Source organism: Trichoderma camerunense (genome assembly GCF_050948025.1).
Source record: "Trichoderma camerunense strain CBS 138272 chromosome Unknown V8C40scaffold_9, whole genome shotgun sequence".
Taxonomy (NCBI): domain Eukaryota; kingdom Fungi; phylum Ascomycota; class Sordariomycetes; order Hypocreales; family Hypocreaceae; genus Trichoderma; species Trichoderma camerunense.
This window is the reverse complement of record NW_028145361.1, coordinates 381,591-404,516: the sequence shown is the minus strand read 5'-3', so window position 1 is coordinate 404,516 and position 22,926 is coordinate 381,591. Positions and strand designations below refer to the sequence as shown.

The 22,926-nt window shown below is 51.4% G+C and overlaps 6 protein-coding genes across 6 annotated transcripts; 3 read left to right on the top strand and 3 right to left on the bottom strand.

The window, feature by feature from the left end:
* Positions 1–174: 174 nt before the first annotated feature.
* On the bottom strand, positions 175–1,710 carry V8C40DRAFT_245170 (Rab family GTPase VPS21). Its single transcript, XM_083215816.1, has 3 exons — positions 1,326–1,710; positions 1,193–1,256; positions 175–1,119 (listed from the first exon to the last, which is right to left on the bottom strand). The coding sequence occupies exons 1-3, from the start codon at positions 1,392–1,394 to the stop codon at positions 563–565; spliced, it is 690 nt and encodes a 229-aa protein (XP_083072979.1). The 5' UTR covers positions 1,395–1,710; the 3' UTR covers positions 175–562.
* Positions 1,711–1,967: 257 nt separating this feature from the next.
* Positions 1,968–4,315, top strand: V8C40DRAFT_245169 (KRI1-like family C-terminal-domain-containing protein). The gene is made up of 2 exons (XM_083215815.1): positions 1,968–2,267; positions 2,329–4,315. The coding sequence occupies exons 1-2, from the start codon at positions 2,084–2,086 to the stop codon at positions 4,128–4,130; spliced, it is 1,986 nt and encodes a 661-aa protein (XP_083072978.1). The 5' UTR covers positions 1,968–2,083; the 3' UTR covers positions 4,131–4,315.
* Positions 4,316–4,713: 398 nt separating this feature from the next.
* Positions 4,714–9,303, bottom strand: V8C40DRAFT_287511 (uncharacterized protein; the record flags this gene model as incomplete). The annotated part of the gene is made up of 2 exons (XM_083222725.1): positions 4,714–7,569; positions 9,213–9,303. The coding sequence occupies 2 exons, from the start codon at positions 9,301–9,303 to the stop codon at positions 5,393–5,395; spliced, it is 2,268 nt and encodes a 755-aa protein (XP_083072977.1). The 3' UTR covers positions 4,714–5,392.
* A 4,303-nt stretch (positions 9,304–13,606) lies between these two features.
* Positions 13,607–15,307, top strand: V8C40DRAFT_287503 (uncharacterized protein; the record flags this gene model as incomplete). Its single annotated transcript, XM_083222724.1, has 1 exon — positions 13,607–15,307. The coding sequence occupies one exon, from the start codon at positions 13,607–13,609 to the stop codon at positions 14,915–14,917; it is 1,311 nt and encodes a 436-aa protein (XP_083072976.1). The 3' UTR covers positions 14,918–15,307.
* A 436-nt stretch (positions 15,308–15,743) lies between these two features.
* V8C40DRAFT_245162 (DUF3433 domain-containing protein) lies at positions 15,744–18,163 on the bottom strand (the record flags this gene model as incomplete). Its single annotated transcript, XM_083215814.1, has 1 exon — positions 15,744–18,163. A coding segment is annotated over exon 1 (1,778 nt), but the record flags the coding sequence as incomplete, so codon positions are not given.
* A 1,890-nt stretch (positions 18,164–20,053) lies between these two features.
* V8C40DRAFT_245156 (RmlC-like cupin domain-containing protein) lies at positions 20,054–21,267 on the top strand. Its single transcript, XM_083215813.1, has 2 exons — positions 20,054–21,168; positions 21,224–21,267. The coding sequence occupies exon 1, from the start codon at positions 20,063–20,065 to the stop codon at positions 21,104–21,106; it is 1,044 nt and encodes a 347-aa protein (XP_083072974.1). The 5' UTR covers positions 20,054–20,062; the 3' UTR covers positions 21,107–21,168; positions 21,224–21,267.
* The last annotated feature ends 1,659 nt before the right edge of the window (positions 21,268–22,926 follow it).

Below are 22,926 nucleotides of genomic sequence, written 5' to 3'. Positions count from 1 at the left end.
ATTGGCTTTTACCAAACTTTTGTCCTTTCTTTCGAGAGAGACTTTGAGGCGAAGAGGTGGCCAATCAAGGTGGCCGAAATAGCCAATTGCAGCCTGGCCTGGAGCCTCGGCGAATCAGTGGACGGCAAATATCAGCAGTACATAAGATCTCAACATCACCAGTAGTGTTTAAAAGGCATTGATATGATATGGAGGTCAACAAGGTAGCATCGGCCAAAGACGGGGATGCATTTATGATTCAGAGGGACTCCCTAGTAATTTAGCAGAGTACTTACAGCTCCTAGCCCCAATGCAATGCTACAGAAAGAGTCCCATCTTGGCCACAACCGGGTAAAATCAGACGTTGGCGAGGTACTATTGTAGCAGAAACTGGACGTCTAAATAATATGGAAAAGATATGGCGCACAAAACTATAACACGCGAATGACTCCTGGAACGCAAGACTCTGACTCCCGAATGACATGCCATAACAAATCCGACCTCATCTGACGGGTAGCGCAGCAGCGGTAGCAACCGACAACATGGTGCTTGTACCTTGTATAACAATTCAAACATCTCCCTTCTAACAGGCACATCCATCCTTTGCTCCGGCATCCCTTGGTCCTGATAGGTTCACCCTCTGCTCGTCTCCAGCCCGGTTGGCCGTGCCCGCTGCGCCGGCTCCCCTAGCACTCTTGAGAGACGTCTCGGGGATCGCATTTGCAATGGCTGTGAAGACTTCGGTAACGTTGTGGCCCGTCTTTGCACTCGTCTCGAAAAACAACAGGCTCTCCTCCTCGGCATACGACTGGGCCTCCTCTGTTGACACTTTGCGGGCATCTCCGTCTTCCCCGCCCTCGGCTTCCTCGCTTGCACCATTCGATTCGCCAGCCAAATCTAGCTTGTTTCCGACCAAGGCGATAACGATGCCGGGCGAGGCTTGTCGTTGGAGCTCGGCGACCCAGTGTCTGGCCTTGACGAGGGATGTGGGCTTGGTGATGTCGTAGACGACAAGGGCGGCCTGGGCGTTTCTGTAGTACATGGGCGCCAGAGAGGCAAATCGCTCTTGACCAGCGGTATCCCAAATCTCAAACTTGATGGTTCGGGTGGGCAGGTTGCATTTTTGCGTCAGGAACGCCGCTGCGAGGCACCATTTAGCTGATGACGAGAGCGGGAGGGCTGGCGGGAGGGCCGGGGGAGGAACATGGCTTACCACCAATAGTCGGCTCCTTGTTCTCTTGGAAGTCGTTGTTGACGAATCGCAAGACGAGGGATGACTGCGAGCACAAGTCAATAATGCTGTTCTACCACAGAGCAATCGAAATCGACAGGCGAGGATTGGCGACCTTTCCGACTGCGGCTTCACCGAGGAGCACCAGCTTGACGCTGCTGCTGGGTTTGGGAGCTTCCGCCATCTTTTACCGGCTCGTTTCGGCGGCGTCTGCTTGCGACTTTGGAGATGCAGCAAAAGCGACTCCTCTTGGAGGTGCAGAAGAGTGCAGATTTGCCTGGCGATGTGCGTGGGCTGGTGGATTATTGATTATTGCTGCCTCTCAGCTGCGGGCGAGTTCTTTGCATGTACGAGTACAGACTTAGTGCTGCCAGTAATGCGCGAGGATGGCGCTGCTTCCAGCAAGCAAATTCCAGTGGGTACCAAAGTACCGGTTGCAAGGCAAAGAGGCGCAACGATGACGAGGTCCCTGCGAACCAGCCTGCGCACCAGCCACCATTGTCAGGTACAAAGGGCGAGCTGCCTGGGGAGTAGAGAGTACTCAAAGTAGTACGATAACTTCCACGTGACACTGAGTAGTCTCTACCCAGTGCGGCAACCGCTTTAGAGTACCCAGCTTTCCCGCTGTCGCTCTCGGCGGGGCAGCCTCGGCCAAAAGTTACGCCTATGCCCGGCCACTCCCCGCCAAACTTTTTGGGCCTGATCTGCCGGCAGAAAAAAAAAGTTGGTATGGGACTAGTTTCTGCTGCAGGCGCGAATCCTGTTGAAGATTCAAGCAGTTTTTGTTTTGCATATTCACCTTGTCGCCAGCATCGACAACTCTGTACAAATTCTCAATCCAACGGAATTCTGAGGATTGACACAGTCGTCAAAATGGCCAGGCCACACGCGGCGGCATCAAAGGACAAGCCGTCCAATCCAAACAAACGAAAGCTCCTCGACGACAGCGACTCTGAATCAGATGATGGAGCAGCAATTGGAAGCTCAAGCTTCAAGGTGAACGAGGAATATGCACGCCGCTTCGAGCATAACAAAAAACGAGAGGAGACGCAAAGATGTATGTTCCAATTAGACTTTCCTATCCAATACCAATGTGTTCTCCCACTAACATCTACAAGTGGAAGAGAAGATCAAGAGGGCGGAGGAGAACGACGATTCCTCTTCCACCGATGAGACAGAAGACGAAGATGGCTTCCTTGCAACCGAAGACCTAGACGCTCAAATCTCCGCCACGCTACAAGCCATTCGAAACAAAGATCCCCGTGTCTACGACAAGGATATTACTTTCTATCAGCCCGAAGACGAGAACGCCGAAGCAACGACCAAAGAGAAGAAGGAAAAGCCAGTTTTTCTTCGCGATTATCAGCGAGAGAAACTCTTGAGGGGCGACATTGGCGGCTCAGATGACGAAGAGGAGGCGCCAAAGACATACCAGCAAGAGCAGGACGCAATTAAAAAATCCCTTCTGTCCGAGATCGACGCCGCCAAGGCTGAAGACTCAGACGAGGATGACGAAGATGAGGACGGTTTCATTAAGCGGAAAGAGCCAGCAAAGACAGATTCAAATGGCCTGCACCCCTCTAGGGCAAAGGCCGTGAAGCTCTCCGAAGTCGATGTGAACAATGCAGACAGAGACCCAGAAACCTTCCTATCAAACTTCATGGCCGCAAGAGCTTGGGTAAATGAGGAAGGCTCAAGATGGGAGGCTTTTGAGTCTGACGATGGAGAAGAAGACAACCGGGCGGAAGAGTTCGAGCAGGCCTACAATCTGCGATTCGAGGACCCCGAAAAGAGTAATGAGGTTCTTAAATCCTATGCCAGAGACTTTGCGGCTGCGCGATCCGTCAGACGAGAGGAAAAGACCGGCAGAAAGCGCCAGAGAGAGCTTGAGCGCGAGAAGAAGGAGGCAGAGAAGGAACAACTCCGTGAAGACAAGGCCCGGCTACGAAAATTGAAGCTTGAGGAAACCGAGGGCAAGCTTCGCAAGATTAAGCAGGCGGCCGGAGCCTTTGGCAAGGAGTTGACGGATGAGCAGTGGATGAAGTTCCTGGATGACGCTTGGGAGAATGATAAGTGGGAGGGTGAGATGAAGAAGTGGTTTGACGAGGGTTACTATGCCATCAACGAAGCCAACGTCGCTTCAGATGACGACGAGATGGACGTTGATGAGGAAGATGGTAGCAAGAAGAGCAAGAAGAAGGCCCCCAAGAAGCCCAAGTGGGACGACGACATTGATATCAACGACATTATCCCTGATTTCGAGGCCGGCGACGAAAAGCCCAAGATTGCTCTATCAGACGACGAAGCCCAAGATGGCGATGATGACGACGAAGACGAACCATCCGCCAAGAAGCTCAAGTCATCGGATCACAAAAAGGCCCGCCAAGAATCTCAGAAGAAGGCCCGTCAAGAACGCACAAAGCTCGAGGCTCTCGTCGACGCCAAAATGCACCTCACGGACCACGACGTGCTCAAGGGCGAAGGCTCCGGCGGCTTCCGGTACCGCGAGACCTCGCCACAGGCCTTTGGCCTGACGGCGCGCGACATTTTGCTCGCGCCCTCAGACAAGGTGCTCAACGAATTTGCCGGGCTGAAGAAACTCGCCACGTTCCGTGACGTAGAGAAGAAGCGCAAGGATAGGAAGCACCTGGGCAAGAAGGCCCGCTTGCGCCAGTGGCGGAGGGATGTGTTTGGCGGCGAGTTTGAGCACACGGGCCCGACGTATGGGTTTGAGCGGGTGGTTGTGAAGGAGGACGGCGAAGAGGAGGAGGACCCGAAGGAGAAGAGGAGGCGGGAGAAGAAGAGCAAGCCAAAAGCTACGGAGGGCGAGAGCAACATTATTGGTGATGTTGATGGGACGAGGAAGAAGAGGAAGCGGTCAAAGGGGAAGAAGGCTGCCAAGGGGGAGAGCGAGAGCTGATGAGCCTCCTTTTCTTGTTTCTTGATTATTATTTTTCACGCCTATGGGTGTGTTTGCGGCATGTGTACATTTTGTGAAGAAAAAGAAAGACATCATACTATGGCTTAGTTTTATAATAGTGTCATATATAGATGGGTTTTAGATTTTTACTTGTTTTTTATGATACCATGCCCTTTGAGTATGAGTCTCCTCCATGCTTCATCCTTCAAGGTACCATCACATTTACACCAGTTGTCTCTCATCAACACCAGAGACTACCAAACAACAGCAGCCAACACCACGTCATATAAACATAGCAGTCTCATTTACATCAAACAAACACACACGCACGACTCGAAACGTTCAAGTTCAAAAATAAAAAAAGAATAATCATATCCTGTAAGAATAAACGTTAGGCATTTACATTGAATACACTTTCAGGCGAAAAGACACGCCCCAACTCCTTTCCCCCCTCCCCAAAATCTCCCTCCCTCACTCTCCCATCGTCAAAAATCTCTCTCGCACCAACATCATCTCCCCTTCTCCCAAAACGGTTTTTGATTTCTCCTCAAACTCCGCCGCTTGAGCAAACGAGCAAGCAAAGGGAATTTCCAGCAGGAACATTACAATAAGAAAAAAAAACGACCCCATCGATCTTTCATCTATCGGTACTATGAGAATCGAGAAAGAAAAAAAAATAAGCTCAAACAAAACACGTACACTCTTCCGGCTAGGAAAGAAAATAATAAAAAACACAAAAGTTCATGGGCGAAAGAGGAGTATCCATCCCAGAAAGAAAAGGTAGTAAAGTGCAAAATAATGCAAGATGCAAAGTCAACGCAGCATATCATGAAGGTATGTATCAACCAACAGGTTCCAAGGCTTTTTTCTTGCTCTAAGGTGCTGATGCTTAGCTTGAGGGGACGAAAACTGTCATATGTGTCGCAAATTTATGCCCAGGGAAGAAAAAAAAGCAGCCATGAACCGAATTCAAATGTGACGAGTCTTTTTCATCCCAGGGAATTATGCCTTATTAACGGAAAAAGTAAGAGGGAGGTAGTGGCGAATAAGAGGAATAGAGGGGACAAAGCACGAAGCCATACCCCTCGTCGGTTCAAAATTGCAAATGTGTGCGCCTCGAAGGCTCCGTAGTCGTAACAAGGTCAACTGCGCTCCTATGTAACAAAGTTCGTTTCGAAAATATCCAACGCTAGAAGGAATTTAGGTATGTATGATGATGCGGTGGAGAGAGAAGAAAGGAGGCAGTGGCGTCAGTCAATCTCCTAAATTCGGCTGTGGCTGTCGCTCCTCCGACTTCTCTCATCCTCTTCCTCCATAACGTCGCTCAGTCGAGTAGGGTGATGATGCCGGGGCACCGCTTCCCATCCAGCATTCCCATAGCCCTGGCCAGAATAGTCCTGAGGGTTCGAATAGGCACCGGTCCATTGGCTTTGCGGGGCGGACGTTGACGAGGGCATGTTGGCACCGCTGGGGTTTGTCGTGGCCGGGGTGTCGTAGTCTTCTGGATCCAAATCAGAACCTGTGTACGTTGAGGGCGGCGCAGCGAAGGGAATTCTAAGTCCGTCCCCGTCTAGGATGAAATTTCCCTGCGCATCGATAAGGTACTCACCTTCGCTGTAACCGCCCTCGGAGCCAGCGCCTGCACGACGGCTCGGTTCTTCCTGGTGGCCAGATCGGTATTGTCCTTGTCCGGAGCTGCTGCTTCCTGCGGTGGCCTGTCCTTGGCCCTGGGCCTGCTGCTCAATGGAATAAGATGGTCGTTGATAATCAGACTGGTAGCTTCCTTGCTCCCTGGTGCTGCTGTGTCGACTGGGGCCGCCGCCCTGGGTCATTGGCACTACCTGAACTCCGCCCACGACCGTCGGGTGCCCTGACTGGAGAGACAGCGTCCTATCACGCTCCTCTTGTTCACGACGCCCGAGTTCCTCCCAAGCCCGGCGGGCTTCTTCCTTTGAGATGGCAAGCTCCTTTCTCATCTCCACCAATTGCTTCTGAGTCTTGGATACTCCGCGCTCGTGCTCGACAGCATCGCGAATTGCTTGCTCACGGTCCCTCCTCTCCTTTTCGAGAGCTGCTTCCAGCATGGCATTCACCTCGTGGGCGCGCTCCAATTCGGATCTAGTTTCAAAGAACCATCTTTGGAATTTCCTCTCGGAGCTGGCTCGCAGGCGTTGAAGCTCCACTACGGCGTGAAAGAGGTTGGCACCAGCCGCCGACAGATCCGTAACCTGTCGCGCCAGCTGCTGGCTCATGGGATCGCGATTAATATCATCCTTGTTTTGCTCAAGCTTGCGGATCCAGTAGCTCGTCAGTCCCTCCCAGTGAGCAGACAACGTTTCCCATCGCTCAAAGGCATGGGGAAACGAGTTGCGTGGCTTCGTGGGATCGCTTGCCGCATCGCTGGCAAGTGTTCCAGGTGCAGGCTGCTGCGATGAGGAGCCCCCGGCTGGGAAAGCCTGGGGAGGAGAATGGTGCTGCTGGTTGCCCGCCATCTGAGCCGGACGCTGCTGTGGTGGTAGGGTCTGGTTAGGCGCGACATTCGCTCGCGGAGCTTGTGACTGGTCTAGGTGTGAAGGATTAGTAGAATGCTGAGCTTCGGCATTAATGCCTTGGCCAGCAGCAACGCCAGCAGCGCGCCGCTCTGCATTGCGACGCTCCGTCTCCTGCTGCACTCGCGCCTCTTGTTCCGCACGGCTCTTCTCCAATGCCTGCTGCTCAACTTCAGCTCTCTGCCGTGCTTCCGCTCTCTGGCGCGCTTCTCTCGCTGCTCGCTCCTGCATGATCGCCCTAGGACCTTTAATGCCTGATGGCGAGCTTGTCGGCGCGGGAGCAGCGGCTGGCATGCGACCAGGACCAAGGGCAGTGCCATTGGACGTGGCAGGAAGGCCACCAGTCATGAGATCAGACATGCTGGCAGTCTCTTCGATTTCGTCGGCTGTGAAGGGGCGAGGTTGACGGAGAGCCTCCTCTAAAGCGAAGAGGATTGCGTTGTGAGTATGCTTGGAAATACGAGGGACTCTAAGCTGAGGTCTTGCCGGTGGGTTCTGGATTCCCGCAGAGCCAGAGCGTTCGTGACGCGGCTCCTGGGTCTGAGGTCGCTGGCGCTTGTCCTCGTTGGACTCGTCAAACAGCGACAACCCAAGCCCAGTTATGGACGATTCGGAGTCGTGAGAAAGCGATACTATGCTCGGGTAGAAGCCGGCCGAGGCAGCGGCGATGTGAACCCGACGCTCCGGTTGGTGATTGGGTACAGGTGCAGAGTCGAATTTCGGCGTGCGGCGAAGAGATTTGCGCTGCGAAGACGGGGTGGAGAGCCTGCTGGGAGGCTCTTGTGCAGTCTGCGACAGAGGATGTTGCTGCTGGCGTTGCGATGGTGAAGGCGTGTTCTCGTGGGTCGCGTAACGGTCGTTAGAAACGGGGGAAGGTCGTTGGGACAAGTCTGCGGCGCCTCCGAGCTTAGGGGGGAGGGAAGACAAGTTGAACGGGGTTGATCACCGCCAGGCTAACCGGCGGTGATGTTAGGAGGAGAGGGAGAAGTCCAGAAGGGCGCGCGATTGTCGATGGATGCCACTACAGGGTTGAGCTTCGGAGAGGAATTGGATGCCGTAGCCAACGAGCTAAAGAGCCCTAGAAGCGAGCGTCTTCAGCAAGAGCAATGAAAAATTAAGGTATTGGTAGTAGTAAAAAATGGTTGCTATCCAGACTCTAACCAGCAATGAGGTGATTTGCGCCAAAAGAAACCCGAGAGGGGAGTATTGATAAGCGCAGCCGCTAGGATTTTCGAGACAAAGTTGCGAGAGTCAAGGGTAAGAAGGCGGACGCGATATGCAAGCAGGTGAATCGTGCAGCGAAAGGCGGCAGAAGACCCAATTGCCCGCAGGAGTTGGGAAGAGGCTGGCTCAGCTCAAAGCAGAAGCAGAGCAGAGGCAGAGGCGCGAAAGAGCCAGGGCGGTGATGTCAAAAAAGCTGGTGGCAGGGGGAAACCGGCTGGAAAATGGAAAATGGGGGGCTGGAGTGCGCAAGCGCGGCACAGCACGTTCTTTTCCGCGCAACTGAAGCTGGGATTCCGTAGCGTTTATAGTGGCCGGTCCCAGTGGCTCGTCAGCGCAAGAACAGGGGGGAGAGAACAAAGAGATTGAATTGATCCAGCTTGGTTTGGGGCCGGTGTCATCTGATGGGCTCGGTTGATGAATGGATGATTGATCGATTGAATAATTGAATGAATGGATGAGTAGATGAGTAGAATGGAGAAACGAATGGACTGGTGGGCGAAATTGCAGCGGTTATTATTCCTTTTTCAGGCCCAACCCAATATCCAGAACTGGCGGTAAAAGCCCAGATGCCCTCTTGTCTCTCTCCTCGTCTGGCTCTGTTGACCGTTGCGACGGCCCAAGCGCAACCTGGATGCCTCCCGTGCTGGCCTCGGGCTCTTGGCCCAAGCAAGTCTCGATGCGCCAAAAAGGAAAAACAAAGAAGAGAAAAAAAAGAATCCAAGAGAAGGGGGTGCCCGGTGTCGTGTTGGGCGAGGCGGACGAGACGATGCGCTGGTGCTGGTCGACACCTGTTGTCTGTATATTGCAAAGCAACCACTTTCTCTCCTGTCCTCTTTTTTTCTTCCCCCTTGCTCGTTCCCCACGAGGTCACAGAAACGGCCAGCAAAGCTCAGTTGGTGGAGCTTCAGGCTGCAGGCTGGCGAGCTGGCACATGTTTGAGGCCCAATGCTGACTTTTTGTTTACAGCCGACACGGCATCTCGTCTCAGGGGATGCAGTGCAGCGAGCGGATGTGCTGGATAGGAGGCAGCGGTTTCTGGAGGTAAGATGCGAGAGGTTCCAAGTCGAAGTCGACGTCGACGATGGAGGCGGAACACGATAAGATCAAATGCGATTCCGCACAGCCTCGGGGCCCAATGGAAAGGCAAGCACTTTGCATCACGGCCCCCATCTTGGCGGACTCTCCTCCGGCGTACCCAACAGGTCGCTCCGTCAGAGCATGTACATGCGCCCTCCGCGCGGGCGTCATGGCTGCATCGTGTATCGTCCCAGCGGCGGCGACCTGTCTGCAACCCGCAGCTGAGACCTACAGCTCCAGAACAGCGCTGGATCAACCTCCACAAGGTCCCAGCTAGAGCAGAATCTGCTAGCACTCAAGCTAGCACCAGCTGAGGGATCCATGGATGGCTTCGGTGGGCCGGGGAAGGCGATGCGAATCGCCGAGATGGGATCTATTGGGGGGAGGGATGGAGGGGGCCAGGGCCATCCCTGACTCGAACGTTCTCGGGCTGGCTCTTGGGCAACTTTGTCTGCTAACCGTAGCCATTGACTCGGGTCTCTCTCTCTCTCCTCTCCCTGTGTACCCGGTAATATCAGGTATCAGGTATCAGCGTGTGTCCTATGCATGATGCATGCATTGTACCTTGCTTCATGCAAGTGAAGTGCGTCGACAGTGACAATGACAAGGCAAGGCAACAAAGGACAAGACGGCACAAACGGGCATCAACTCACCGCCCAAGGCAGACTCAAACCAAGCAACCAAGATACAGCAGATGGGATGGTTGACGACAGCAACAGCTTGTCAGTGCCAGCAATCCCCCGATCTCCCGCTAAACGAGGCTGATCTTGTCAGGTTGGCACCTTAATGGCTAGTTCCGCCACGTCGCAAGCGCCACGTCTGTCTGTACCGAATCAGTACCTGTTCCCCTTACGCCCAGCCACAGCGCGAGACAAGTACCGGGCGCGTACCACTCACACAACACCGCATAATGCAAATCACCCCAAGATGCCCAAGAAATCAGGCTCTTTGAATTTCTCAACGTCATGAATCTTCATCTCGAGGCTGTACAACTCACCGTGAGGCGTTACGCCTCCCGTATATGCGCGCCTCTGCGTGTGTTGCACAGCTTCCACTGCTGCTTCTGCTTCTGCTTCTTCCACAGCCCAATATGCCGCTCCGTCCGTAGCACATGGCGCCACCTCCAGTCGTCTTAACGGTCACGAGTAGAACATTGGGTGTAATCCTGTAATCAATTCTGTTTCATTTGTCTCTCGGCTTCGTCGAATAAAGAGGCCAGTTCATCTTCTTTGCAATTCAATTCGCTGCCATTGCGGAAATTGTGCCACGGCTCGTGTATCAAATCCTGTCTAGCAGCGGCGCGGCACGGCTCGGACTCGGGACCACCTAAAATAAGTTGATGTCCGAAGCTTCACGGCGGCGAGCCAATCGCTGGCAAGCACCGACATCTTGTCCGGTGCCCAGCGGTCTGGGTTTGAGCATCACCTAGACGACGTCACGTTTGCCGTAATTAGATGTGTTTATGCAGCATTGTGGATTTGGTGGTGGAGTGTGTGCTTGTTCTGCACAATGTGGTAATGCATGTTGTCATGATACAGCAGCTGGGACCTGCTTTCGTCGAACGATGTTTGCCACCATTTGACCTACCCACATGTGTGTAGACGTGAAAATGACCAAGTATAACGACAATGAAGAGAAAAGGAGCCGGGTAGCTTGAGCTCCCTCAAAAAAACGCAATCAAATGCGTACTATTGTGGAAAATCTAATCATCATATATGCTTGTAGGGTAGGCTTCGCGATATAGGCGGATATGTTAGACAAAGGGCTTCGTACGAGGATGCGTAATGCCCAGGCAAAGAGGCCTCATAAGACCACGGAAAATCTTAGAAAGATTTTGTTCTGTCGATCCGTAGTTGCCATTGCCGTATCTCTGGCGGTCACATGTCCCACACAAGTTTGTCACGAACGCATATGGAAGCTAAGGCTAGATACTACAGTGTATTATTCTGTATTGGTGTGTTATTGGATTGATGCCAACACAGCTTCGCATAGGATTCAAGAAAAGACGGCTCTCAAAAGTATAGCTACGAGAGTATAACGTGACAGTGTTTGACGCTGTTAGTTATTACACCGCGTTAGCATTTCTCCCATACGAGGCATCACCAATCCGTATTGTCGTATTATGTGATACAGAGTGTACAAAGTCGTATGCCATGATGTGCTCAGAACATGTCTTCCACAAGCACCTCATAGGACCTCTATCTTCATCTCCTCCCTCTTCACATGAAATAAGAATGCAGCTCTCGATATTCCGTTTATCAGTGTAATTCCTGTAATGTGTTCAGCAACTGAAGTCTCAATCTCAGTCGCGATAACCTATGCCAGCCATCGTATATCGCGTCTGAAGAAATCCTTACGCGATGCGCGGATTCTTCCACTTATATACGTACTCTTCTGCGTCTTCTTCTACGGAGTACATACCTCTATATACGTATTCTTTTGTGCCTCCCCAGGAATTATGAAGCTCTCCTCAGCATAGAGCGTAGCCATGGAGACCAGCTTTTGCATTCTTCAGAGCTAACCTTTCACACGGCATGCACCATGTTCTTGCGCCACGTGTAGATGGCCCGATTGCTTGTAGTACAGACACACCAGGTCTGAATACTAGAACCTTGTGTGCCCAATAGAGAGAGAGAGCCAAAAATCAATTCGTAAGAAATATACAGGCGTGGAGTCTCTTGCTGAGATTTTGACGGTAGTTGCGGCAAGAGAATCTCAAATTCAACTCAAGATATGTACATAAGGTAGCTCTCATGGGATTTGCACAGACTAATAGACGATTCCGTCCATATATTCGTACAGCTTTTATAAAACTGCAATCATAACTAGATGCGAGAAGAAGAAAGAAGAAGGGAAATCCCATGTAATTCATCATTCAGAGGCAGCCAACACTAGAAACACATCTTGAGCCTACTCGAATAGCCAGCGCTCCATTCTCCGCGGCATCCACGGAAGCAATCCGGGCCCTGATCCAGGTCTCACACAAGCCTCTACAAAAGTATGTCTCAGTTTGGGCTATCTAGTCTCTCAACCCCCCTACCCTTGTCAAGAGGATCCGATCGACCGGGGATAACGAACTAAGCTCGTCCCCGATCAGACGGCAGGTTGGGAAAAGGGCGAGAAGTGGTTTAAAAAAGTGACAGACAGGGATTCCCCCCCTCATTGGGAGGCAGGGTCTGGCTACTCCAAGACTACAAGCAGTGATGGACATGTATAAGCTCGCGAAGTGTTCTAGTTTTTACCTAAACGTATCCATTACTTCTCGCACTTGGTAGTAGTCGGCGTTTAGATACAGTTACTACACATGCAGGGACATGTTGTAGGTCTATGTGGCCCTTTTCTCGTATATGTAGCTTTGTTTGCTATCCACACGTACCTACATATCGCCACTAACTCAGGACTGAGACGCGCCCGTGTACGTTTGCTAGGCGTCAGTTTGCCTGGTCTTTGCACAGCTCAGTTGCCCAGTGAGGACGCGGTAGCGCGACGGCGACACCGTAGATGGTTCTCTTTTTCTGTCTTTCTAGCTGAGAGTTCCGATCTGAAGCTGGTGTCAGACTGCGGACGTGCCGATCTCTCGATGGTCGGAATTCCACGCCTTTTTGTCAACTAGGGCACCTTGATGGGTAGAGAAAAGGGAGCTGCTACTCATATATCCGTTGAGTGTTACACACAAATACGTCCTAGGTAGTCTGACTAAGATGGACTTGTCTTTACGATGTAACTATATGCAATTGTCTTCAGATAAAATTCGACATCTCCTTGCTTCATGTATATGATATATTACAGGTATTATGTCTTGTTGTTATCAAACTTGAAGAAAAACCGCGTTGTATACTGACAAACCAACGCGTATCTACAAGGACCCTCTCGTGGCCCATGCTCTCCCCTCGTAACAAACTCCAAAGTCCAAACCATGTTCTCATGCAGAAAATATCCATCCCTCATGTTTGCCCACTGCAAAGCCTCCGCCCCTTCGCCAAGCCCCCAGCCAGAATGCAAACCAGTACCCGCAAAACCTTCCCCCCCCCCCCCAGAGAGCCTTGCAGAGGCAGTAGTCTGAATATTCCTCTCCATCCCTAGAAGGAGAGGGCACAAATACGCCCAGCACAGGCCCCTCGAACTCAATGTTTGCCGGGGGGGTTCGAGAGGCAAAGGAATGCTTCCCGTGTCCAAGGGCAGCGCGCGGCTCCTCCGTCGCCCCAACTCAGACATTTGCGACGCCACGAACTTTCTCAGAAGAACTTCTCTGACCAAGAAGAGCAAAGTAGAGCAAGGGGGGTGTGAGTGCGATTGTGCCCCGCAGGAGAATATGTCTCATCTGATCGAGAAAAGCGTCTGCTATGCATGTCTTGTGTTGTTTATCTTCACCTGTGCAGTCTGTTTATGTAGCTTTATTGAGTAGTATTTGTCTTTTCTTTCCTTCACAGACTATTTGTATATCATGCCTGCCTCCTTTGCTCCCTGACCCTCCCTCTCACGTAAAGTCTCAGTAACGCAAGACTTATGCTCTTTCAATCACCACAAAAAAAGCATTGACGAAGAAAAAGGAAAAGGAAACCCTAATTGGAGAGAAAACCCTTAGACAAGCATTGAAACCACAAACCCCCAAAAGAAGAGCGTGTCATGGAGCGAACCAGCAAACTCGCCCAGCTCACCCTCGTATCGAAATATTACCCCGTGGCAAACTACTCGTACCCTCGCAGCGAGGGTTACGCCCGCACTCCCTACAACAGCAGGAGATGCTCGAATGAGTCCGAGGATAAGAGGACGTCGCTTGCCTCTTCGCAGGCAAGTGCAATGGCGAGTCCATGTCCTTTTATGCTGTCACCGCCGCTGCCGAGCCTGATTGACGACCGCACCGACTCCGAGGCTTCGGCAGACGACGACGATTTCCGGTATCACGCGCATGGGGACGAGCTCTGGGACAGTTTTCTGGAATCTGGACTTTACATTCACGACAACCTCGAGATTAGAGCCGCTGCGATGGCCTCTGTTGCTGCGCCGGAGTGCGTTCCTCCCGTGGTCCCACAGAAGGACTATCCTGCCTTGATCGCCTCGCCTCATCAGGTGAGGAGACGGCCTCTACCTCAGGAGCAACGCTCTCAGGAGTGCTCGTGGCCGCTCTCTGATAGCCCGCCAAGAAGAAGACCGTCGCCAATATATTCAGTGTTCCCCAAGATAGTAGCAATACCGTCCGGCGAATGCTCAAGACAGAGCTCGACCTCTCAACTCTCCACTGTCTGCTCAACAGACGCTCCTTGTGCTCCTAAAGACGCTCCTCCTGTCCCTCCAAGGCCTGCTGGTTCGCATCCCCGTTCAGCAAGTCCTCATCCAAGAGCGTTCTCTCCCGCCACCTTCATGCTCCAACGCCCAAACAGCTCTCACGGCTCACGACCAAACACCCCCATGGACTACTACTATCCTCCTCCTCCCTCTCCCCCACCAACCGCACCGCTACCAGCTCTGCCGCCGCTCTCCTCCAGGCCTCCTCATCCATCCACCCTCACACCTCGGTCCTCCAACCTCAGCCACGTCGAGCCTACTCCTACGACCGCTCAGACCCTCCGCCCTTATAAATCAACCACACAGCTACGCCCACCGCCTCCCCCAGAGCCGCTCCCCATCTCCGTCTTCGAATACGATACAGACTCAGACTGTGACGATGACGATGACGAGAGCAGCTCCTCGGGATCCCCGACTTTGTCATTCTTCCGCTTCCACAGGCGGAGTCAGAGCCCAAACACAGCCGAGGGCATCCTCGCCCGCCGTCGCGGCTCGGCTTCCAAAACCTCCGTCCAGCAATCTTTCGTTGACGCCGCCACCGTCGCAAAAGACCGCCGGCGACGCAAGAGGACAAACACCATGGAGAGCCTGCCTCTCGTAGGGAAGCAATCTGATGTGCTAAGTAGGATGCTTGGCCGTCGGAGTCGTTAATAAGGCTGCATCTTTTCCTATTTTTTTTGTTTTTTATTTCATCTTGTTTTGCATCTTGGCCCAGGGGAAAGGGTCAACTTGAACCACATTCATTTATTCATTCACTCGCTATTCACACACTCTTTTTTTTACGAAGCAAGCGGACCTTAGCCACTCATTATGATTTGCTTTCAGACATGATTACTACGCGTTGATTTTACATTGTATTATGGGATTGGAGTTTATTACGATAGCATGGGAAGGAGTATTAGGTATTTGGGGGAGTTAACTAATGGCTAATGAGGCCTCAATGATATTCAATTGCATATTATTTTTCACCTGTACAACTAGGTTGTCAAGATCAGAATACCATAAGTGAAACACTGAGAGCATTCCAAAGCTACGACGGTTGAGATAGAGACACATCCCAGCTACGGCACACTTGTGTTGCCCGGGCACCACAATAAAGAAAGGTTTAGGTTTGAAACATGCTGTCAATGAAACGAAAAGTCTTCAGCCACGTCAAACTGATATCATATTGACATTACATCGTGTGTCGTCTTCCAACCATCTTTAACCACTGTGCATTCCACATTATATACTCATCATTCATATCACCCATCGCATCTCGTATACCCCTTCCTGTACTTGCCGTGAATGTCAAACTTGAATAGGTCCCAACTCCATCCGCATGCTAAGGCCATGCCATCAATGCCAAAATACAAAAACGCCATGCTCATTTTGTCTGCGCTCCCAACAATAAGAAAAAGTGAAAAGGGGGGGAACATAAAAGCAAATCGTTAAACCATAGATCTTGAAGATCTTGGCATCTTTTCCGAGAAATCGACCATGCGTCTAATACTTGCTCGGTTTGCGTCTTTCCCTAGGACTGGGCCAAAGAACCACGAACTCTCATCCCGGGAGTCATCACGTCCGACACCTAGTCGGTTTTCAAGATCACTCCGCCCTCGAACAGATCGAAATGCGGCATCTTGTGTGAGCTCTTCAGCAGAGCAGAGACTGATAATTCCAGCGATCGAGGTGACGGGCCGGGGGAGTAGGAATTGACGTCGGTGGGGCACCATCAGAGCGAATCCGCCCACATAGAGGAAGAGGAATGCCAGCAGGACGCCAAAGACTGGCATGCTGGGATACATTCGCACCGTCCTATCAGGAGCAGTTAAAGCCATCAGGAGCCCGCCCCCCAAAATTGGGATGAAAATAAACAATGTCGCCAGCAGAGATACGCCTGCCACTCTCCAGTGCCCATTTCCCAATGCTCTCCATGTCGCCTGTAGGGGAAGGCAGGCCGCGTAGTCTGCCAAAAGCGATCTCTGAGCCGGAGAACCGTCCACATCGTGTAAGTCAGCCCATGGTTGGAGGATGCGCAGTGACTGATCGACGATTTGAAACTGCAAAAAGAGAATCATGCCAGCAAGGGCCGGCACAAAACTGAAGACAAAATCGGCTGGCGAAAAGGCATTGTGATCAGGCCTTGCACTTAGCATCGGCAAAAAGCCTGATTCTAGCCGGGTCTGCGGCAAGAAAGAAACAACAACTAGAGCTACTAGCAGAACAAAACTGACTGCTACAGAAAAGATGAGTGGCCCATCTCGAAGATACAGTGGCAGATATCTTCCGAAAGTGTTGTCGATCAAAAGATGAGGTGTCGCCCCTTTCAAGTCGATTGGCGCATCGTTGCTAGTCTTCTTCCCCATGGCACCGGGCGAAATCCCCAAGTCCTGGACAGGCGACGCTCCAATGGTGTACCAAATGCCTCCAGTGGTCGCATCTTCGGCTTTCCAGTACCCCAGTCGATCAAACCACCTCTCGCGCAATTGGCCTTTAAACACTTTAGTGTCCTCGGCAAGGTCATCTCGTCTGTAGCTAGACATGATGTTGCTGCGGTTCAACAGGGGTAAAAGATCTCCGATCGACCGAATGTCCCAGGAAAGGCCTGTCCATTGCACGAGCCAATACACCATTAAATTAACTGTTGCCAGCAACAGAACACCATACAGACCAACAAGCGCCCATACAACTGGTTGAACAGGAGCCCAAATCCACTTTTCGTGGACAAGGACACACGTAAAAGCTGCGCTTTCTAAGGGGATCGTGAATATAGCCAGCCACGTTGCAACATCGAAAACCTTAAACTGCCACGGCCCAATGAACTGGGGTAGCAAAAAGGTGGTAGGATATAACCTCTGAAATTGGGCCATACATCTGATTCGTGGATTCTCGCTAGCCATCGCAGTAAAAGGCAGAGTTCGCAATGAGGCTACTACGACGTTTTGGGCGTAAATGAAAATAACAGCACCCAATAGCTGTGGTAATATGCGGAACAAAAAGTATTGGCCCGAGTAGATGCTACCGGGATATGGTGTCAAGCCAGAATGCGCGTATGAGTACCTAGCTGAGAAGATGAGAGCTGCCATCATAAGGAGAATTAGTATAGCCAAGATTGCCATTGAGAATGCCCTTAGAATCCGCGGTTTAAAGTTGAGAGACTGAAGAGTTCTGCCGTGGGGGTCGAGATCTTTCTGCATGTTTTTGGAAACAGGAATCCATCGTGATGTACCTGCTCCAGTGGGATCAAACGAGGCCGTGCTGCGTCGTGGAAGTTGCCCAGGGGTGGGGGGCCCCTTCTGAGGGAGAGGCTCTGGTCGGGGGTCATTATTGTCCCTCACTAATCGGTCTTGATGAATTGGCGATTTGTATGCTGCGGATTCATCAAATCCGCGTAGCGGCTCATACCGTTCGGAATATCCATCAGATGAGCTAGACACGAGATGCGACGGAATCGATATACTCTGACCGCCTACTAGTGCTTGTAGGGCGTATTGGATGTACGGTGTGTCGTCAATTCCAGGAGTAACTTTGCCCGCTGCCAGAGCCAATTCATCTTTGATGTTAGGCATGCGGGACGCATTATCCGCAGCGAACATTGCTAACTGAGCCTCGTCGAAACGTACTATGGGGTCCTCTTCTGGCTCAAGGGCATGGTATCCCGCAGGCTGTGCGGGGGGCTTTGCGTATGAAGAGTCTGACTTGTGTAACTCGGAAGAGCGTGACTTTATTATTCTCAGGGGAGCTACTTCTACATCATCAGATGCATCGTTGATTTGCGGGTTGGATCGGCGGTTAGAACGTCGGCTTTTCGAGGAGGCGCGCTTCGATCGTCCGCTTTGGCGTTTTTGGCGTGTCGAAGGAGAGGCCTCGCCGTCGGGGACAGGCTGATATCGACTGTTATTTGACTGCCGCCAGCCTAGATGGGAGAAGGAATGTTAGCGAGTGCGCTGCAAGTCCACAACGCTGCGCCCACGTACGAGGAGGCTCTGCATGGTCACGATCATTGTCTTGGTAACTCATTCTTGCTGCGCTCGACGCAAGCAAACTGCACTAAAAGAGAGTTTGGCCAATTGCTTGTGCAGGACGCAACGCAAGATAGAGGAAAAGATGTACGGTGTGGGATGGGTTCTCAGGCGTATGGCTAGTTTTAAAAAATGGCTGGGGGATATCTGACGCAGGAGGGTGTCCCAGCCACCGAAAGATGCATGAAGCGCCGTAGCGCACGGGAAGCTGTCCGATGGGGCCGCATAGGGAGCCTTGCAGGCCGAAACAGCACGACATTGGATGACCCGCAACTGACCTTGAAGATAGACAGCAGAGATATTGTATAGCAGCTACCAAGATGAGTTTCGAGCTTTAACAATAGAGCTTGATATGCTTGATTTTCTGTCAATCTGCTCAACGATGATCGCCTCTATCTTGCGTCGCACGAGATCGGGCTTGTCGAGTCGGGCTTCGGTAGTGAAGCTCTAGCAAACGGGTGGCGCAGACAGCCGCCGGAGGCCCGCAAAATCGGGTGGCTGGGGGGCAGGGGGTCCGGAAAGCTGAAGCTGACTTGGAAGTTTGAAGCGCCAATGAAGGCTTTTGACGAGCAAATGAGGATAGAATAGGATAGAATAGGATAGAATAGGATAGGATAGGATAGCACTGGATATAATGGTGAGACAGAGGAGATTCGTTGATTTAAGCAGGGCAGCACAACTGCATCTGGCGGGGGGCTCTTGCCAACGCATTCACTTTACTCAGCTGGCGATGAGTTGGCTGTGGTCCACTTAAAGATGGTATCAGACCAATCATGAGCGAGCTACCTGGAAGTGGTTGTCTCATTGGATGCGTGGGGGTTGGGTCACGTGAACTTGCACAGAGCACTCCGTAATCATTGTTGAATATCAGGTTCACTTGCAAAGTGGAATATGTTGAAGATAGTGGAGATGTGGCGTATAACGTTGAGAGGAACGTGAATATTCAATTTCGGGAAAGTAGGCAATTAGGAAGTAATTGTTCGCCTATATCCTGGCATGGTCAAGTGCTGTGTGGACTGATCATTGTGACTCTCAATAGCAACTATCTTCTCTGCTCTATGTATCACCATCATTAAACCTGCTTTATATCCTACAGTCTCACTGTACGATACCTAGTGAGTTATAGAAGCCGCAAATTAAGCCTTTTAAATGAATCCACCCGAGCCATCTCTGCCAAGCGGAAACGCGTATCTCAACTTCTTGGATACAGGGTACCTGTGTGCAGCATCTCAAAGCCTGTATTACGTACTCCGCCTATCATCCAATGAAAGGCCTGAAAACTACTTAGTAAGCTCCCGTTGAGCGACAAGCAAAAGCGGAGCATCTCCGTACCTTGGCGATCTTAGCAGTATCGCAGAACAAGCTTGACAAGGTCGGATCTACCAATTGCGATGGCTCCAGTCTTTAATTTCCAATCAATTGTTTTACAAGTTCTCGAAACATGTACGGATGGCACAATTTCATCCAATGTTGTGTCTTCTTGGCCAATTTTTTTTTCTTCCCTCGGTAGAGTAGACAAATACTACCGGCCAAGCCATTAGAAAGGCTAGTGTAATCCTTTGTTGATGAATTTTAGCGCGCTGTGATTTGCTTACCTGCTGAGCAAAGCTTTAGTAATGAGGCAAATGACGAAAGTTTAACACAGGCGGTATTGATTGATACAATTTTCCTATTGTGTCAGCTTTAGAAATTTATCGCCAATATGCTACGTATATCTTGGAGCGTTCTTTTCGAACCTTTTTCATTCTGGAGAATTCTGTAGTTTTCGTTCCCCATTGAATATCCAGCATAAATGAGTCGCTTCTCGCTGCTCTTTGCAATTCTTGTTGCTTCAATTTCCACACTCATCTACTTCTTACCAGTTGAGCAGTACACCTCAGCATACTACAAAGCCTTAAACATATTCACCAGCAACACATCTACACCAGATATAGACACACCAACCACATCTTCCGGCACATCTACACCCGGAAACGCCACAATGTCAATTCTCCGACAGGCCAAGATCATCCCTCATCTATCTTCGAGCAGGGGTCACAACAACCTAGGATGGCTGGACACTTACCACAGCTTTTCCTTTGCCGATTGGCACGATCCCAGATACACTCACTTTGGAGCCCTACGAGTCTTGAATGAAGATAGAGTGAAGCCCAATACGGGATTCCCCACTCACCCTCATCGAGACTTTGAAATCTTCAGCTACATCTTATCCGGAGAGTTGACGCATCGCGATTCTATGCTCGCCAAGGGCAAGGAGGGTGGTCAATCCGATAAATTCTTCCGGATGCACCGTGGAGACGTGCAATTCACTACAGGCGGCACGGGTATTGCCCACTCCGAATTCAACGAGCACAACAAGGACACGGTCCACTTCCTTCAGATCTGGGCGATTCCCTGGAAGAGGGGCCTGACTCCTCGATATCACACTCGTAATTTCCCAGAGGAAGCCAAGAGAGAGGGCTTTGTTAAGATTCTCAGCCCGCTAAAGGCTGGCGAGGATGCTACCTTTCAAGAGGAAAAGGAAGCAGAGCCCACCATCCCAGAAACAATCCCCATCCACGCAGATCTCGTCATGGGCGCTGGCATCATCGCACCGGACGGCAAGTTTGAGTGGACAGTTGGAAGCGGCGCAGGCCAAAAGTCACAGCGCAAGGTCTATATCCACCTGCCAATGCTCAAGGGCGGAAAGGCTAAGATCCGGCTCGATGGGCGAGAGGACGCAGAGCTTTCCGAGGGCGACGGCGCATTTGTCGATGGAGTTCAGATTGGAGACAGATTAATAGTGGAGAGCATTGGCGAGGCCGAAGCCGAGGTGGTTGTGCTTGACACGGCTTGAGCAGACAGACACGTATGCCGGTTGTTATAAGAGAATCTTGATCGTACTGTACATAGCATTTACTATAGACCAATTTAGCATGACACATTGGAAATAAAAGGCCCGTATGAGTCAAACCAAAAAGCGGCAGAGAAGGCTAATAAATTGCGTGTTGTTCAAAGAGGCAACGGCCGAGCAGAAAGCAGTGCGTGGGCCCCTCCAAGTTTGGGCGTGAACAGTTTTTCCATGCCAGGGTCCCCTGTCTACTAGATCCGGTGGTGTGCCTTGGCGACGCAGGCACACAGACTCGGCAGGTTGATGGATGCGCGCCTGTTGAGGCGCAATTTTGTTTTGCATGCAGCTGTAAGGGGAGCGTTTGAGTGAATTGCCAACTGTTGATGTCGTTGATGCTGATGCCGATGCCGATGTTGATGCTACTATGGAGTACCTGGTATCTTCATACTTCAAGGCCCCATTGTAGTCGTAGTTTACTGTAGATAACCGAGCATTGACTCGTGACGTAAAGAAGCAGCAAGAAACAGGATTAAAGAGCAGCTACGGGCTTCTCCGTGTGTCTTTAGTCCCTTATGCATAATAGCACTTTTATCGTCCTAAGGAGATGACATGCTGCTTTTGGCGTGGCGCCATCATGTCACCAGCAAGATAAGGTACGATACGAGTGCTTGTATGCTTGTATACAGCCTTAGTAATAAACCTGGGGCGAAAAAAACGGTTCCTCTTCTGGCTCAACGTTACTTGTGCCTCGCTCTTCGTCTCAAACCTGGGTGGGAAATACAATACTCCGCTTCACTCGGATTCGGAACCAACAGCAACGCCCAAAGTAGAAGTGGCCGACTGAAATGAAGCCCACTTCCAAAGTACCATGCGTGAACGGCAAATACTCTGACGGGGACAGGAGTCGAATATGGCTGTACTGTATCCATGCTTGAAACTTACTCGCATGCCTTGCACACATACTCGGACAGTGCTGTATTCGTACAGCTTCTGCAAGGCTGAGGCATGCACGCACGCAAACAAACGAGAGTCTGGGCAGTCAGTGCAGAATCTTCCTCTGCCGCCCCCCGCACACGTGGGCGTGGGAGCGTGTGCTCATGATAGGAAAATTCTACGACAATCCGGCTGAAATCCGAACTCAGGTTGCCCCTGTCCCAGAGATCTAAGCGCCTTTGGTCTTTTCAGGTACGCGGCCCTCGAGGACGGCTCAGCAGCCCTCGTAATTGGACAGCTGGGCTTTAGCCCTACGAAGAAAAACATTTCATGGCGGGCAGAAACTGCCACTAAGAGGACCAAGACCGGTCTACTGATGCGCCACGCGCTAAACAAAAGGCTTGCCAATGCAGGGGTCCCGGACACGACACATGCAAACGAGGACAGGCAGGTTTCCAACACGGTGATTCGCCATCGTACGTCGCCATGGGGGGTCATCCATGTCTCGATCCTTCGCTGTTTTCACCAGCGCGGGAGGCTAATAGGCGAGACGAACCTCATACCATTCATGTCGCATTTGCTGGGCTTTCGGTCCTGGAAAGAGGAGCCATGAGCATCGACGACATGTTGCCTTGATTATTGATGATGGCTGGTCAAAGCTTGTCAACATGGATTCGGCTTCGTGAACTGGCTGCTTGATGAATCAACATGTCTATCCCGTTCAGGTATGTCATGGAAAAGCTCAGCTTTCAGCTACTCGCGAACTCGGGCTATTTTTTACCGCTCTAAGCACGACTAGTTCTACAAGCGGCCAATCAAGCTGACAACTGACATCAGGTCGTCTGCTGCTAGTTCCAGTAGTAATATCTGTACCGGTACATTCGTGCTGGTAC

What these genes read in the sequence shown, in the direction of transcription:
- V8C40DRAFT_245170 (XM_083215816.1), bottom strand. Translation starts at nt 1,394, where the DNA reads ATGGCGGAAGCTCCCAAACCCAGCAGCAGCGTCAAGCTGGTGCTCCTC. An exon ending in GTGAAGCCGCAGTCGGAAAG is followed by an intron (nt 1,257 to 1,325) that starts GTCGCCAATCCT and finishes TTGTGCTCGCAG; the next exon opens with TCATCCCTCGTCTTGCGATT. An exon ending in CAAGGAGCCGACTATTGGTG is followed by an intron (nt 1,120 to 1,192) that starts GTAAGCCATGTT and finishes GGTGCCTCGCAG; the next exon opens with CGGCGTTCCTGACGCAAAAA.
- V8C40DRAFT_245156 (XM_083215813.1), top strand. Translation starts at nt 20,063, where the DNA reads ATGAGTCGCTTCTCGCTGCTCTTTGCAATTCTTGTTGCTTCAATTTCC.
- V8C40DRAFT_245169 (XM_083215815.1), top strand. Translation starts at nt 2,084, where the DNA reads ATGGCCAGGCCACACGCGGCGGCATCAAAGGACAAGCCGTCCAATCCA. An exon ending in ACGAGAGGAGACGCAAAGAT is followed by an intron (nt 2,268 to 2,328) that starts GTATGTTCCAAT and finishes AACATCTACAAG; the next exon opens with TGGAAGAGAAGATCAAGAGG.